Source organism: Hemiscyllium ocellatum, chromosome 14, assembly GCF_020745735.1.
Source record: "Hemiscyllium ocellatum isolate sHemOce1 chromosome 14, sHemOce1.pat.X.cur, whole genome shotgun sequence".
NCBI classification, from domain to species: Eukaryota; Metazoa; Chordata; class Chondrichthyes; order Orectolobiformes; family Hemiscylliidae; genus Hemiscyllium; species Hemiscyllium ocellatum.
Genome location: NC_083414.1, coordinates 5470515 through 5488134, shown reverse-complemented (window position 1 = coordinate 5488134; position 17620 = coordinate 5470515). Strand labels below are relative to the sequence as shown.

The 17620-nt window shown below is 43.3% G+C and overlaps 1 protein-coding gene across 1 annotated transcript in view; it reads left to right on the top strand.

Annotated features, from left to right (window-relative positions):
* eefsec (eukaryotic elongation factor, selenocysteine-tRNA-specific) overlaps positions 1–17620 on the top strand; it is a 400574-nt gene that overhangs the window by 253379 nt on the left and 129575 nt on the right. Inside the window, exon 6 of the mRNA XM_060835334.1 lies at positions 7784–7940. Within this exon, the coding sequence (XP_060691317.1) occupies positions 7784–7940 (157 nt within the window). The remainder of the gene's footprint in view (positions 1–7783; positions 7941–17620) is intronic.

The window sequence follows — 17620 nt, the reverse complement described above, 5'->3', positions numbered from 1 at the left end:
GTCCTGATTGTGAAAGTATGGCAGGGAGGTGCGTAGACAGGAATTCTGTGAATACTGGGCACAGACTCAAGCTTGAGAGCAAAGTTGAGCAGACAGCCTTGATTACCTGCTTTGCACAGAAATGAATGCATATGTGGCTCAAACTGTTGGTAAAGTGGAAGAGAATTTGTATTACATTAGTGTCTTTCTCTAAGATGTGCCAAAGAGTTTTACTGCTAATAAAGTACTTTGGAAGTGTGGACACTCCTGTAATGCAAGAAAGCTGAAGGCAGATAGTGTTGACAGCTTCACTGTCTGAGAAGAATTATTCAAGGCCTATGTGAAACAGCAATGTTGGACAATTTTGGGTCATCCTGCGTCCTAAAGCCCGCTGTCTCAATCTGAGGTGCTTGTCTTCAGCTGTAGGTAGGCAGCAGGGAACTCAGTAAATTCCATTCTGTGTATCCAGCTATGACGATGGTACTTATGGTGGATGAAATGTTTGTTAATGTTCCCTTGCTCCTGTTGCCACATTTCCACCCCACAGCTATGAGCTTGGGTAAGGTAAGGCTGTCCGCAGCAGGCAACTTTAAACCCAGTACAGATTGACCATCAAGTTCATGACAAGCTCTGATCATGATGAGTTTTTACCAACAATTAGACAATAGACAATAGGTGCAGGAGTAGGCCATTCTGCCCTTCGAGCCTACACCACCATTCATTATGATCATGGCTGATCATCCTCAAACAGTATCCTGTTCCTACCTTATCTCTATAACCCTTGATTCCACTTTCCTTGAGAGCTCTATCCAACTCTTTCTTAAACGAATCCAGAGACTGGGCCTCCACTGCCTTCTGGGACAGAGCATTCCACACAGCCACCACTCTCTGGGTGAAGAAGTTTCTCCTCATCTCATCTAAATGGCCTACTCCTTACTTTTAAGCTGTGTCCTCTGGTTCGGGACTCACCTATCAGCGGAAGCATGTCTCCTACCTCCAGAGTGTCCAATCCTTTAATAATCTTATACATCTCAATCAGATCCCCTCTCAGTCTTCTAAATTCAAGGGTATACAAGCCCAGTCACTCCAATCTTTGAACATAAGATAGTCCCGCCATTCCAGGAATTGACCTCGTGAACCTACACTGCACTCCCTCAATAGCCAGAATGTCTTTCCTCAAATTTGGAGGCCAGAACTGCACACAACATTCCAGGTGCAGTCTTACTAGGGCCCTGTACAGCTGCAGAAGAACCTCTTTGTTTCTATACTCAATCCCTCTTGTTATCAAGGCCAGCATGCTATTAGCCTTCTTCACTACCTGCTGTACCTGCATGCTTACCTTCATTGACTGGTGTACAAGAACACCCAGATCACTTTGTACTGCCCCTTGACCTAAATTGATTCCATTTAGGTAGTAATCTGCCTTCCTGTTCTTGCCACCAAAGTGGATAATCATACATTTATCCACATTAAACTGCATCTGCCATGCATCTGACCACTCACTAACCTGTCCAGGTCACCCTGTCATCTCCTAACACATCCTCTCACATTTCACCCTGCCACCCAGCTTTATATCATCAGCAAATTTGCTAATGTTCCTGTTATTAAGATATATTGTAAAAAGCTGTGGTCCCAGTCTGATTCCTGCGGTACCCACTGGTCACTGCCTGCCATTCCGAAAGGGAGCCGTTTATCACTACTCTTTGTTTCCTGTCAGCCAACCAATTTTCAATCCAAGTCAGTACTTTGCCCCCAATACCATGTGCCCTAATTTTGCTCACTAACCCCCTATGTGGGACTTTATCAAAGGCTTTCTGAAAGTCCAGGTATACTACATTCACTGGATCTCCCTTGTCCATCTGCAGAGTTACATCCTCAAAAACTTCCAGAAGATTAGTCAAGCATGATTTTCCCCTTCATAAATCCATACTGACTCTGACCTATCCTGTTACTGCTATCCGGATGTGTCGTAATTTCATCCTTTATAATTGACTCCAGCATCTTTCCCACCACTGAGGTCAGACTAACTGGTCTATAATTTCCTAATTTCTCTCTCCCACCTTTCTTAAAAAGTGCTATAATATTAGCCACTCTCCAATCTGCAGGAACTGATTCCGAATCTATCGAATTCTGGAAAATAATCACCAACGCATCCACGATTTCTAGAGCCACTTCCTTCAGTACCCTGGGATGTAGACCATCAGGCCCCGGGGACTTATCAACCTTCAGACCTAACAGTCTCTCCAACACCAATTCCTGGCAAATATAAATTCCCTTCAGTTCGGGTCCTTCAGCCACTGTTACCTCTGGGAGATTGCTTGTGTCTTCCCCAGTGAACACAGATCTGAAGTACCAATGCAACTCTTCTGCCATTTCTTTTTTCCACATAATATATTCCCCTGTTTCTGTCTTCAAAGGCCCAATTTTAGTCTTAACCATTTTTTTTCCCTTTCACATACCTAAAAAAGCTTTTACTATCCTCCTTTATATTTTTGGCCAGTTTACCTTCGTACCTCATTTTTTCTCTGTGTGTTTCCTTCTTAGTAATCCTCTGTTGTTCTCTGAAAGCTTCCCAGTCCTCTGTTTTCCCACTCATCTTTGCTATGTTATACTTTTTCTCTTTTGACTTTATATGTTTCTTAACTTCTGGACTCCTCTGGACTTTTGTGGGCGGCACGGTGGCACAGTGGTTAGCACTGCTGCCTCACAGCGCCTGAGACCCGGGTTCAATTCCCGACTCAGGCGACTGACTGTGTGGAGTTTGCACGTTCTCCCCGTGTCTGCGTGGGTTTCCTCCGGGTGCTCCGGTTTCCTCCCACAGTCCAAAGATGTGCGGGTCAGGTGAATTGACTATGCTAAATTGCCCGTAGTATTAGGCAAGGGGTAAATGTAGGGGTATGGGTGGGTTGCGCTTCGGCGGGTCGGTGGGGACTTGTTGGGCCGAAGGGCCTGTTTCCACACTGTAAGTAATCTAATCTAATCTAACCTAATCTTCCCTCGTCAGCCAAGGCCACCCATGCCTCGTCTTAGGATCTTTCTTCCGTTTTGGACCGTTTTGGAATGAACTGATTATGCATCTTCTGCATTATATCCAGAAATATTTGCCAGCTCCTCCCTCATAGCTCCATAGTTGCCTTTATTCAACTGAAATATTGTCACTACCAACTGTACCCTCTACCTCTCAAATTGCAGATTGAAGCTTATTGTATTATGGTCACTACTTCCCAATGGCTCCTTCACTTCGAGGTCCCTGATCAATTCTGGTTCGTTGCACAATACCAGATCCAGAATTGCCTTCTCCCTGGTCGGCTCCAGCACCAGCTGTTCTAAGAATCCATCTCGGAGGCACTCCACAAAGTCTCTTTCTTGAGGTTCAATACCATCCTGATTCTCCCAGTCTACCTGCATGTTGAAATCCTCCATAACAACTGCAGTGACATTTTTGCGACAGGCCAATTTCAGCTCCTGATTCAACTTACACCCTACATCCATACTACTGTTTGGGGGCCTGTAGATAACTCCCAAGAGGGTCATTCTACCCTTACAATTTCTCAGCTCTATCCATACATCCCCTGATCCTAGGTCTCCCCGCGCAAGGGACTGAATATCATCCCTTACCAACAGGGCCACCCCACCCCCTCTGCCCGTCAGTCTGTCCTTACGATAGCACGTATAGCTTTGAATATTCATTTCCCAGGCCCTGTCCACTTGAAGCTACGTCTCGGTTACCCCCACAATATTGTAGCTGCCAATTTCCAAAAGAGCCTCAAGCACATCCATCTTATTTCTAATACTTTGTGCATTCATATATAGTATTTTTAATTTGTTACTGCCCTCACCCTTCCTATCAACCCCTATTTCACTCAACCTTACAGCATGATCCCTTTTTGAGTTTTCTGTTCCATTGATACCATTGTCTTTCTTGACTTCCCTTGTTCTAACTTTCCCATCAATTTCCTTCTTAAACTTCCAGTTTGTCCCCTCCCCTACTTAGTTTAAACGTGGCTGTATTGCAGGAGCAAACCTGCCTGCCAGAATGCTGGTCTCCAACATATTAAGGTGCAAACTGTCTCTTTTGTATAATTTATGCTTACCCCAGTGATCCAAGAATTTAAATCCTTGCTTCCTGCACCAGTTCCCCAGCCACACATTCAAGTCCATTATCTCCCTGTTCCTGGCCTATCCAGCCCAAGGAACTGGAAGCAAACCGGAGATAACGACCCTGGACGTTCTGCTTTTCAGCCTTCTTCCTAGTTCTCCAAAGTCCCGCTGTGTATGTTCCTTCTCTTCTTCCCGAGGTCATTTGTGCCGACATGTACCACCACCTCTGGCTCTTCACCCTCGTCCTTGAGGATTTCCTGCACTCTGTCTGCAATGTCCTTAATCCTGGCACCAGGAAGGCAACACTCCATTCTTAAATCCCGTCTGTTGCCACAGAAACCCCCTTCACTTCCTCTCACTATGGAGTCCCCTATTACCACGTCTCTGTGCAATGACTGACTCCTCAGCTCTGTCTCTACTATTTCCAAAAGATTCAACTTGTTCCTGACAGGTACTTCCCCCGCGGACTCTTGCACTTGTCTCCTTGCTGCCTTTCTCATCGTCTTCTCTCTCTGCTGTCTTCTGGTGTGGTCGGTGTAATGATCTCGCTGAAGGTCATGTCCAGAAAGATCTCGTTCTCTTGGATGAGCCTAAGGTCCTCAAGTTCTTTCTTCAGTGTTGCGATATGCTCTGTCAGTAGCTGAACGTGCACACACTTTCCACAGATATATGAGCCAGATACACCAGAGACATTGACCTCCCACATCATGCACGTAGCACACTGAACCAGCTGGGTAGTCATGTCTTCACCCTCTTTAACTGTGGCGTAATCACTTCTTTCAACCTCCTTGTCGAAGACTCCTGAGCTAAAGACTCTCTCTTCTCTCAACAGGAACTTCCCTGGCTCTCTGTTTGGGGCAAGTCTGTGGACTTTGAAGTTAGGTTAGAGGAGGAGGGTGGGAGGGAGGCCCTACTTTGTAGGCCCTGGGGTCTAGAACACACCCACTCAAATAACAATCACTTACCTTCCCAACTGGCTCTGCGCTCCGACTTCACTTCCGCCCAGCTCTCGCCGCTCTCTGCTGCAAAATTGGCAACAATTTCATGGTCATCATTAGGTTCTTAATTGAATTCAATTGCTATTGCCTGACATGGCAGGATTCAAACCAGAGTCTCCAAAAGATTACTGAGTCTCTAGATTAATATACTAGTGACAACACCACAAGGTCATCACCTCTCCAAACATCAGGATAAGCTTGGAGGGGAATTTTCAGTTGGTGGTGTTCCCGTGTATCTGCTGCTCTTACCCGTCTAGATGTTGTTAAAAATCACACAACACCAAGTTATAGGCCAACAGGTTTATTTGTAAGTACAGGTACGAAATCTTTGGGCTCAGTTGTTTCTCGGAATTTGAAATTTTCCGGACTTTGGAATAAATGACATTTTCACAGTGAAATAAAACAAATTGCCTAACAACAGATGCATGTGTGAATAGTGCGAGCACTGAGACACAGTTGGTGCCTGCCAGTGCTGGGCCCCACTGCCACGTCACATCTGAGTGACGTGGGTTGAGTGGGTGTGGAGTTGGGTCACCTGTTTGCATGCCAAAATGATGCTCTGCACTCCCACAAAAAAATTTGGATTTCAGAACTTTTTGGATTTCGGATAAAGGATCGTGTACTTGTACAAGCTTTCAGAGCACTGCTCCTTTATCAGCTCGCTACCTGACAAAGGAGCAGTGCTCCGACAGCTTGTACTTCCAAATAAACCTGTTGGACTAGAACTTGGCTTCATGTGATTTTTAACTTTGTCTCTACAAAGACTGTGTGGTGGATACACTTAATGATACCTGCTGGTGGCAGGGTAATGGGAAGTCAAAATGCAATCTATTAGAGTCAGCATGTTTTTATCAAGAATAATCATCCTAATCACAGACCAGTCCTGTTATTCCTGTTGGAATATATGTTGAGGTAACTGCTCATTAAGAACAAAGTCAGGACAGTGTTGCAGCACTCCTTTACAGTCAAGACTCTTCTAAAATTCAGTTTGTTTAATTACATAGAATATACAGCATCGAACTAGGCCATTCAGCCCATCATGCCCATTTGGTATTTATGCTGCTGTGGCTCATCCTTCATCTTCTAATTCTATTGTCATAATCTTGTTATTACCATCGTCATGAGTTTATCCAGTTTTCCCTAATTTCCAAAAGTTCACTTGTTTCACCAACATGTGGTAATGAGTTCCACACTATCTAGATAAAAATGTTTCTTTTAAACCTCCCCATTTGATCTCTCATTGGCAGTCTTCTGCTAAAGGATGTTGCTCTTTCGCTAAGTAAACCTTTCATGATTTTAAACACCTTTCTTAGGCCATCCCAAAGCTTTTTCTTTTCCAGAGAAAAACCTCTTTGCCTGTTTGTCCTTTCCTGATAGCTACAATCTCACATTAGTGCCATCGGTATTGTGAGTCCAATTTGGACCTTCTCCAGTACCAGGAGATCACTTTTTGACAACCAGAATTGTACACAGTCACCCAGGAGTGATCTAACCAAGTTTAGGGTTACTGTTAAATAAATCTTAGCCAGTTGGTGAGTCAGCATCTAAGGCATGGAGCTTTTCCTCAACAGCAATTTTATTTTCTTGTATGCAGTCTTTCAGATCTACTACTCAGTGTCCCACCTGTCCACTTTCTATACCCTTTTGAAACAAATGAATAATTAACTGGGCGACTGTCCCTTAAAAGGGCATAATTATTTCATCAAGCATTTTGGTGAACGCGGAAATGTTGAGCAGACCTGATAGAATTTCAGGGTGAAAATGTGTTGCTGGTTAAAGCACAGCAGGTTAGGCAGCATCCAAGGAATAGGAAATTCGACGTTTCGGGCATAAGCCCTTCATCCTGATGAAGGGCTCTGGCCCGAAACGTCGAATTTCCTGTTCCTCGGATGCTGCCTAACCTGCTGTGCTTTAACCAGCAACACATTTTCAGCTCTGATCTCCAGCATCTGCAGACCTCACTTTTTACTCGAAGAATTTCAGGGTGCACCAGGGGATCCTTGTGGATTTCTAATCCATTGTCTTAATGAATGCCCAGATTCCCACTGTTGCAGGAGAGGTTTGAACTCTCCCCTGTTGTTGTTGTTTTGATGTCGCCATAATATTATGGGGCTGCTGTCTTATTAGAGAGAGAAGTGACTGGGGGGTGATTTGACCTGAGGGCCACCAGACCTCAGGCGAAGGAAGAGGTTGAAAGGGAGAGTCCTTCATGGTAACCTCAAAGTGGTGATGGGAATTGAACCCACGCTGGTGGCATCTCACTGCTCGGTAAACCAATTCTTCCCTGTGAAGTGAGGATCAAGGCACCGCAGTGATTCAGTCTCAGTCCATCCTGTTGCTAATGGATAGGTGTTTTAGCAAACCAAGCCACAGTGTGTATACCCAAAACATTGAACTTCAGGCAGTGGTGTGATTAATTGATTAACATCTGTCAACGGGTTACCCTTCACTTTAACTGTGTTTGAAATTAGCAATAACTTCTATCCTTTTCATTTCTGTCCTTGTCGAAATAGTGTGGAGTGCTGGCGTTGCTTTTTTATTGCCTTGTGAGCCTGGGGTAAGGGTATGTGAATTAAGCACAGCAAGAATAAATGAAGAGAGCTTGTGAGACCATGTCCCCTAAGCACCAGCTCAAAGTGACCACAACCACATTTCACCCAATGAGGCTAACTATTTGCTGAGGCTATTGCTTTTGCCCCCTTCAGGTTTCAGATGATTATAATGTCATCGGCCGCTCGCTGTTCAAGAAGGAGACTAACATGCAGCTGTTTGTTGGGATGAAGGTGAAATTGTCCACAGGAGAAGCTGGAGTGATCGAAGGAGGCTTTGGGCAGAGTGGGAAATTTAAAGTCAGAATCCCAGGTAGGTGCCTACTTTACTAAGGAATTTAAACATTGATCCATCTCAGAAGGAAGCCGTTCAACCCCTTGTTGGCTCTTTCAAAAGGGCCACCCAATTTAAATTCCTTTTCTCTGTTCATTTCCCATAGCTGTACGGCCCATAATTCAGAATAAATGACAATGTAATATTATTTTAATGTTATGTGTTGTGTACCTAGTTCTGTACGTGAGCCCTGGTTGGATGTGACAGCAGCAACATCTTTTCTACATGGTGTCACTTCCAGGAAAAGGATGCTCAAGTGACAAGCCTAAAACATCCCAAACCGTGATTTTGTTTTCTGTTTTTTCAGTTTCCCACGTTCTGTCCATGTCTTTCACTCAGCACTGCTCACAAAGCCGAGATCATTAACTCACCACCGACCAACCACCAATTACACACCCACACCTTTTACATTTAAAATAGGCTTGTGTGGGGGCCATGTATATACAGCACAAAAATGTATGGCAGAATCTCTTACAATTCAAACGTGTGCACAATTGCTTCAGAAACATTACCCATCATATATAGAATTTATATTTATCTTTTAAGGATTATCATGTTTGCAAAAAAGATTTCAGCTGTGTGTGGTATATGTGGGATAGTTGACAACATCCATTACTTGCAGCAACAATACCCAGCAGGCTACAGTCATATCAAACAAGGCTTGACAACCACCTAGCATAATGCTAGGCAGCTCGGTGGCTCAGTGGTTAGCACTGCTGCCTCACAGTGCCAGGGTCCCAGGTTCGATTCCACCTTCAAGTGACTGCTAATTCTCCCTGTGTCCAGGTACTTTGGTTTCCGCCCACAGTCTGAGGGTGTGCAGGTTAGGGTGAATTGGCCATGCTAAATTGCCCATGGTGTGCAGGGATGTGCAGGCTAAGTGGATTAACCATGGGAAATGCAGGGTGATAGGGTACAGGCATGGGTCTGGGTAGGATGCTCTTCGGAGGGTCGGTGTGGATTCAATGGACTAAAAGGCATGTTTTCCACACTACTGCGACCCTATAAAAGTGCCAATCTGGCAAGATCACTCCTGACTTCTGTGATGTCGGATATCTATTATGTCATTTATTTATAAGTATGAATGTTTGAATTTTGAATTATTGACATTTTGATTTTTCTGTAGGTCTGAATGCTTTGATGATTTTGCACAAGTTTGGCCCATCTGGTCACCCCTGACTCTCTGAATAAGCAATTCACTCAATGCCATTTTCATGCATTCTTCCTGGGACCATGCATAGTCTTTCTTTTCAGATAACCATGCAATTTCCTTATGAATGTTTCAATTGAACCTGCCTCTGCCGCAGTCTCAGGCAGTGCATTACAGACCTTAATCAATTGCTGTATGAGTTCCCTCCCATGTCACTTTTTCTTGTGCCAGTTACTTCAAATCTGTGCCCTTTTATTTTTGATCACTTCACAAATCTTTCTCCTTATCTACGCTGCCCAAACCCCAGGGATTGATTTTATGCACATAATTTAGATTATATAACATCCTCCACTGACTGCATTTTACTGGAAAACTAATCTAGTTTCTATCAGGAGACTATGCTGTGGTTCCAGTCATGAGTTCTATTTGCTGTAGTTCATAGATTCTCTTTCAGTAGATTGCCTTTGCTGAATAAATAGACTATTTGCTGTGTGTTTTCAAAATGACAAATACCCTAGTTATAGCTGGTTAATAAATTAACATATACTTAAGTATCCATTTATAGCTGGTGAAGGATCATAAGGAATAGGAAAAGAAGAAACCCAATATGACCCCTCAAGTCTTATCATCTGTTCTATGAGACTATGGCTTTCTAATTGTGGCCTTAGCACCACTTTCCTGCCCATTCCCCATAACCTGTGCCTCCTTCGTTAACCAAAAATCTGTCTTAACTCAGCCTTGAATATATGCAAAGAAACAGCCTCCACTGCTCTCTGAAGACTGAGGATCCTCTGAGAGGAGAAATTCCTGCTCCAAGTCGAATGGGAGGCACTTACTTTAAAATTGAGCCACTCTTCTGTCTGTCTCTGCAGCAGTAACTGTTACTGCATCTTTCTCTCTCTCTCTCTGTTCCAACTCTGACTCCCTGTAGTCATTACTGACTCAGATGCTATGTCTCCTACTGAGTTATTGCTTCAGCATTGGGAACCTGCCCACTATTCTAAATTTAAATTAATTAATTCTACTAACACCAAAATTAATCTCTGGTTGCTGCTCCCAGCACAGTGTTAAGTGAAAGATTTGTGTTCTGTGTCCACCCAGAAGTGAATGTAAGTACTGTTTGCCCTCCCAAGTGTTCCTGTTGGTTAGGATTTGGTGTTTTCACTGCTGCCAACTGGGTTCGATTCTTCACGAGGGACTGAGAATTTATTTAAGAGATGTTGTTGGGCAGTGATAGATTTCCTGCTTCTGGATCCGAATATCTGGGTTAAAGACCCATAAGTCTGGAAATGTGTTATAATGTGCCCTACACAGTGAGCAATGAGGCTCTGCAGTCACCTTTTTCCACTCATCTCATGACCCAAACTGGAAATCCTGGTTGTAATGTAAAAAATAAAGGTGCACAGAAATAATACAAAATGTGAAGCAAAATAAAAATGTTATTTTCAACATCCATGATATACTCCAGTGTCCAAGTGTCATAGAAAATTTGCAAAGGCATTGGTGACCACCATGTTCCCACTACTTTGGGTGTATCTGACTCGAACACAGCTGTAGGACACAGGTGGGTAACTAGTAGGAGCCATTGACCATTCCCTGTCTGCAACTGCAACCAACTGTGAACAGCTAGTGTACAATAGCCAAGTATCAGACTGGGTTTTCGGAGAGTTACTAGACTTCATATTGAAGCCAGCAGTTCTGTTACATATGGGCCATCAGGCAGCAAATAGCTGTTGTTTTAAAAATAATCTTGCTTGGCTGTGCTTGTGTTAACTTTATCATTGCATCCTCATCTTATAAATGTTTGTTTTTCTGTGAGATTCCTTCTGCTGATACTGACTTCTGTTTAGTAATTGCATTCCCCTAATGTGTAAAGTTTGCTAATATCTAATCTCGCATTTGTTCTTACAAGTAAAAGGGACCAGGCAATCTAGTAAAGCTTTTGGCAAGTTGATGAATTAATTACTCCAAATGCCAGAACATTGTACAGATGTATGGGAAGGGAAACTAGATCAGCCTAATACTGGGATGGACATTGAACAATCTGCTGATAGTGTAAAATGAAGGGGGCTGGGCAGAGACTGGTGTGGAGTGTAAGCACCAGTGTGGACTATTGGGCCAAATGGCCTGTACACGAAAGAACTTTGTACAAAATTGATCGCTCTCATTTTCATATGCCCCCCACTCCCTGGCCTTAACAGCTTCTTTTGGGGGTAAAGAGAGTATTAATACTTCTTTATGTAAAAATCTTCCTAATGTCACCTCTGCACAGCCTAACTTGACAATTTATTAACTTTATGGCACTGACCCTTGTCTGGACTAGCATCCCACCACCATCAGATAAAGTAGTTTCTCCCACAACCACGCTATCACTTTCTTTAATCGTTTAATAAAGTGCCACATCAGAGGTTATTGTGGAAAAGGAAAGCTCACAGCGTCAGGCTCACACCTTGGCACAGACAGAAAGCTGGCTGGCGAACAGGAACCAGAAAGGAGGCAGAAAGAAATCTTTTTTCATGTTGGCACGATGTAATAAGTGGTGTGCCACAGAGGTCAGTGCTAGGGCCTCAACTATTTACAATTTATATAAAGGACTTGGATGAAGTGCTGGAATGTTTGTTAGATTGCTGATGACACAAAATAGGTTGAAAAGTAAGTTGTGAACTACGCTCCCCCTTGTTTTATTTTCCGCTGCACTGAGGTCCATGCATGGCCATGGCTTCCAGAACCATTAGCCCGCCAATGAGTGGGCACAGAAACTCCATGCAGCTTAGAAAGAGCATTGGTTGTGAAGGGGATTTAAGGAGGTTATAAAAAATGTAGGAAGGTTAGGTGAGTGGCCAGGTGCTGGCAAATGGAGTACAATGTGGGAAAATTCAACAGGAATGCAGGGCGTCTGCCCAAAATGTCGATTCTGCTGCCCCTTGGACGCTGCCTGACCTGCTGTGCTTTTCCAGCAACACACCCTTGACACAAAAATAAGGAAGTGCTCAGTTTGGCAGGAAGACTGAAAAAGGATATTGTCTAAATGGTGAGAGATTGTAGAGATCTGAGATTAAAAAGACCTGGGTGTTCTTGTGCATACATTAAAGTCATAGTGTTATAGAGGTTTTCAACATTGAAACAGGCCCTTCAGCCCAACTTGTCCATGCTGCCTAGTTTTCACAATGAATCTGCTTCCATTTACCTGTGTTTGGTCCATGTCCCTCTATACCTACTCCATCCATGTACCCTGTCCAAATGTTTCTTAAATGACAAAATTGTACTCGTGCCAACCGCTACATCTGGCAGCCCTCCCAGACACTGACTACCTTATTTATGTGTGAAAAAACTGCCCCACTGGACCCTTTTGTTTCTCTCCCCTCTCACCTTATACCTATGCCTTCCATGTGGAGGTGCCGGTGTTGGACTGGGATTGACAGGGTCAGAAGTCACAAGCCACCAGGTTATGGTCCAGCAGGTTTACTTGAAATCTGAAGCTTTGGAGCAGCTTGGACCAAAACCGGTGTTGTGTGACTTCTGACCTATGCCCTCTCGTTTTAGACAGTTGGAAAAGATTAATTTCCAGGTACAGCAAGAAACAGAGTTACATCTCAAGCCTGATGTGACTTTGATTCCAAACTCTTTCTTCAGACAGTTTTGAAGAAAAGTCATATCAGACTAAAAACATTAACTCCGTGTCTCTCTCTCTCCTGGATGCTGCCAGACCTGCTGAGTTTCTCCAGCATTTTCTGTTTTTTATTAGTTTTCCGGCAACCACAGTATGCTGTGTTTATTTACCAAATGAATACCCGGAATGGGTGTGTTGTCTAATGAGGAGAAGTGGATAGGTTAGACTTATATCCAGCTGGAATTCAGAGGAGTGAATATCATTTGACCGAAAGAAGATCCTGGTGGTTGTTGAGAAAGTGAACATGGAGAGGATGGTCCTTCTTCTGGAAGCATCAAGAATAAGAGGTTGACTGTTTAACAATAAAGGTCTTCCATTTAAAACAGAGATGAGGTAAACTTGTTTTCTTACAGAAAGACACAAACCTTTGGAAAGTTCTTCCTGAAAAGGTGATAAACATCCAGGCTTTGGATATTTTTAAAGCATAGGTAGATAGCTGGGCCTACTCCTGCCTTTTGTCTAACTGTATCTTATGTACCTCAATTATCTTAATCTCCTGTACTCAAACCATGCTGAGTTGGTGTTCAAGTGCCAAACTCTGTCTGAAGGATAGTTCTGGTATTTGGAAATGTTAGACAGGTGGAGAAGGAATCATTGGGCTGTTGTCTATTTTTGGCATACTGTTAAGGAAGCTTTATCTGAGATTGAACCACCCTCTAACTAACCCCGGGAAGGTGGGAGGGAGGATGGGGGCTTCCCACTGTAGCTGTGTGCTTGCAGTCAGAAATATTTAACTTCCCCACTGCAAACATCAAACAACATTTTGAGTCTTGTACATTATCTTTAATCTGAAGGCCAAGTAGTCCTTGAAGCTTCACAACCCATAATCTAAATCAGTAGACATCGAGCCAAAGGGGATATGAGGGGGGAACTTGGTCAATGAGGTTGTTGTTTAAACAAGTGAGAGTTGGTTAGTGATCATGTCATTGGCTTGGTAAACCGAAGGCTGAGTCTGATGCTCTGAATGAACAGAGATTCATATCCTACCAGAACCAGATCATTCTGGAGTTGAAAACTTGTCTCAGTAACCATTACACTTCTGTGGGGAAGAAGAGGATGGCCAGAGTGAGGGTAGGGCCGATCAAGGTTAGTGGAGGCAACTTGTACCTGGAGTTGGAAGAGGTGCGGGAGTTCCTTAATGAGAACTTTGCTTCAGTATTCACTGCTGAGAGGGACCTTGACGTCTCTTAGGACAGCATAAAACAGGCTGATATGCTCGACCAAAGTGATGTTAAGAAGGAAGGCAGGCTGATAATTTTGAAAAACATAAGGATAAATATATCCCCTGGGTCAGATAGGATATACCCTCGGTTACTACAGGAAGCGAGGGAAGAGATTGCTGTGCCTTTGACGATGATTTTGCATCCTCACTGTGCACTGGAGTAGTGCCAGATGATTAGAGGGTGGCAAATATTATTCCCTTATTCAAAAAAGGAATAAAATTACAGATCAGTCGGTCTTATGTCTGTAGTGGGCAAAGTATTAGAGAGGATTCTGAGAGGCAGGATTTATGATTACTTGGAAACCCATACTGTGATTAGAGAAAGTCAGCATGTCTTTGTGAGGGGCAGGTCATGCCTCACCGACTTTACTAAATCTTTTGAGAATGTGACAAAACACATTGGTGAAGGTAGAGCAGTGGATGTGGTGTACATGGATTTTGGCAAAGCGTTTGACAAGGCTCATTCAGAAAGTGATTTGTGATTTTTATGAATGGCTTAGATGAGGATGTGGAAGGTTGAGTTAGTAAGTTTCCTGATGACACGAAGGTTGGTGGAGTGGTAGATAGTGTGGTAGGTAGGCTGTTGTAGGTTGCAACAGGACATTGACTGGATGCAGAACTGGGTTGATAAGTAGCAGCTGATGTTCAACGTGGATAAGTGTGAAGTGATTCACTTTGGAAGGTTGAATTTGAATGCAGATCACAGGGTTCATCGCTGTATGGAGCAACAGAGGGATCTTGAGGTTCATATCCATAGATCGCTCAAAGTTGCTACCCAAGTTGATAGGGTTGTTAAGAAGGTGCATGATGTATTGGCTTTCATTAGCAGGGGGATTGAGTTTAAAAGCTGCGAGGTTATGTCGCAGCTCTCTAAAGACCTGGTTAGACCACACTTGGAATATTGTGTTCGGACCTGGTTGCCTCATCATAGGAAAGAGGTGGAAGTTTCAGAGAGGATGCAGAGGAGATTTACTGGGATGCTGCCTAGGCTGCAGCATGTGTCTTATGAAGAAAGGTTGAGGGAGCTAGGTCTTTTCTGAATGGAGCGAAGAAGGAGGAGAGTTAACTTGATAGAGGTATACAAGATGATGAGACAACCACCTGATGAAGGAGCAGCACTCCGGAAGTTAGTGCTTCCAAATAAACCTGGTGCTTTGTGATTTTTAACTTTGTCCACCCCAGTCCAACACTGGCATCTCCAAGCCAAAATCATGAAAGGCATAAATAGAATGGATAGCCAAAGGCTCTTCCCCAGGCAGGAATAGCTGTCATGAGGAGGCATAATTTTAAGGTGATTGGAGGAAGATATAGGGGAGATGTGAGAGGTAGGTTCTTCACACAGAGAGTGATGATGCATTGCCAACAGTGGTATTAGAGTCAGATACATTAGGGACATTTAAGCGACTCTTGGACAAGCACATGGATGATAGTACAGTGAAGGGCATGTAGTTTAGTCTGCTGTTAGAGTAGGGTAAAAGGCTAGCACAGCATTGAGAACTGTAGGGCCTGTATCTGCTATATTGTTCTATGTTCTATGTATCACCACAAAACTATCATATTTGGTCCGAAAACTGATCTGATTCATAAACATTGTTTAGGGAAGGAAATCTGCTGTTGATATCTGGTCTGGACTACATATGGTCTGAGAAGCACAGCAGTCTGGTTGACTGGCAGCAAGACTTTCAGTGCAAGGCAGTTAGGGGCAGGCATGAGATACCCTCATCCCGTGAAAGGACACAATCATCTAGATCAGGAGTATGAATAGGTGTTCAGCTCCTCGAGTCTGCTTCACCATTTGGTAAGGTCATCTGATTACTCTACGTTCCTTCCTACACCTGATAAAGAAAGAAAATCCGGTACAGCACTGAGAGACTAGGCACAGTCTGTCCTGGAGTGAGGAGTTTTTGGGTCATGAAGTGCGTTACTTCATGAGAAGCAGCCCATATGGAGGAGATTTGAATGGTATGAGGTGGCAGAAACTGGGGACCTCATTGTTGGATAGAATTTGAAACTCAGTTCAAGATTAAACTAAACTCTAAAGATTTTGACTGATCAGACTTAGATAAAATGTATGCATTTGCATAGTGTGGACATTACTGACAATTATATGTCATCCCAAACTGAACTGGAGAAGGTGGTGTCGGGATGCAGCTGTGTTAGGGAGGGGGGAATTCCAGAATTCCGCTCCACTACACTGAAGGAATAAAGACATAGTTTGAAGTCAGGATGGTGTATGGCTTTGAGGTGGTGGCAGGTCCATGTGCCTGTTGCTTTTGACATTTTAAGTGATGGAAGTCATGGGATTTGATTGTACTGTTGAAGACAATTGATAACTGACCATGAAATCCTGATGAAGTCAGTGGTAAAGGAACATAATGCGTGACGTAGACTAAGCATTCTTCATGATGTTCCTTGGAGAAGATTTTGATGCATCAATGACTTCGGATCATCTGACAACACACAAGCTCGTTATGGGATCAAGGCAAGTGATGACAAGTGAGATCTGCGTGCTGTCATTTATCCTTGGGTCAGAGGTGAATAACTTTTACAGCTGTGATTGTTGTAAAGTAAAAAAAACTTTGAGCAGACAGGTTTCTTTTTATCAGGTTACCAATTGATCTTGAAGCATGCTACAGCAGTGACTCCTCTTGCCTGATGCAATTTTTGGGAATCTTAAAAATCTGTGTGACAAATTGGGAACCTGTTCAATAGAAATGCTTAAGGGACCTCTGGTCTAGTAAAGCAACAATATGCTCCAGTTCCTGGTGTTGGAAAGGTGGAAGAATCACAATAAATGAGCAAGAGGAGTCCATTCAGCTCCTCAAGTTAAACTGGAGTTGATCCGTATTGTAACTCCATCTATCCATTTGACTTCTGGATTCCCTATTACCTCTGGAAGCATTTTTTCTTTATTTTGCATCATTTCTCTTTTGATGAGCTAGAGAGTTTGCTCCAAGGTCCTGGCAAACTTGCTTATATAATGCTTATATCCCATTATTGAATCATTGCTGTTTGTGGGAGCTTGCTGTGCTCAGGCTGGCTGCTGGGCAGTAGTTAGATCACTTCCAAAGTACTCCGTGTGTCTGTAAAGTGTTTCTGAGATATCCTTTATGCTTACTGGCAGAGGTTTATTTCAGAAAAATGATGACGATACATGTAAGTGTCAAGTACAGTTCAAATCCCTGCATGGGGCTGTTGGCGCGTCAGCCTTGTTTTGTGGAAAAGGGGCATTTTTTATGTTTCTTTTCCTTACTCCATGTTGCCATGCTTGTTACCCCTGACTCCATGTACTGAACTTCCTCTTCAAAGGCTTTTCTGTCATTGTAAAAATCCTTGTGGTTAACTGGCACCGGATGTTAGTTTCCTGGAAGTATTCCTAATTAAAACCATTTCAGACCAACTTTTTACAATAAGTATCTGATTTACGTGTCTCTGGCCCAACAACATAAATACCAAAGCACTTTAACACTTTGAGTGCTGGTGGGTCCAGTGCGGAAAACAAATCTAGAATCATAACTTAATGCTGTAATCCCACTGCCCAGGACCTTTGATAGATTTACTCCTACATTAACCATAAACTGTTAAAACAGATAATTAAACCACTATTTTCATGCTAA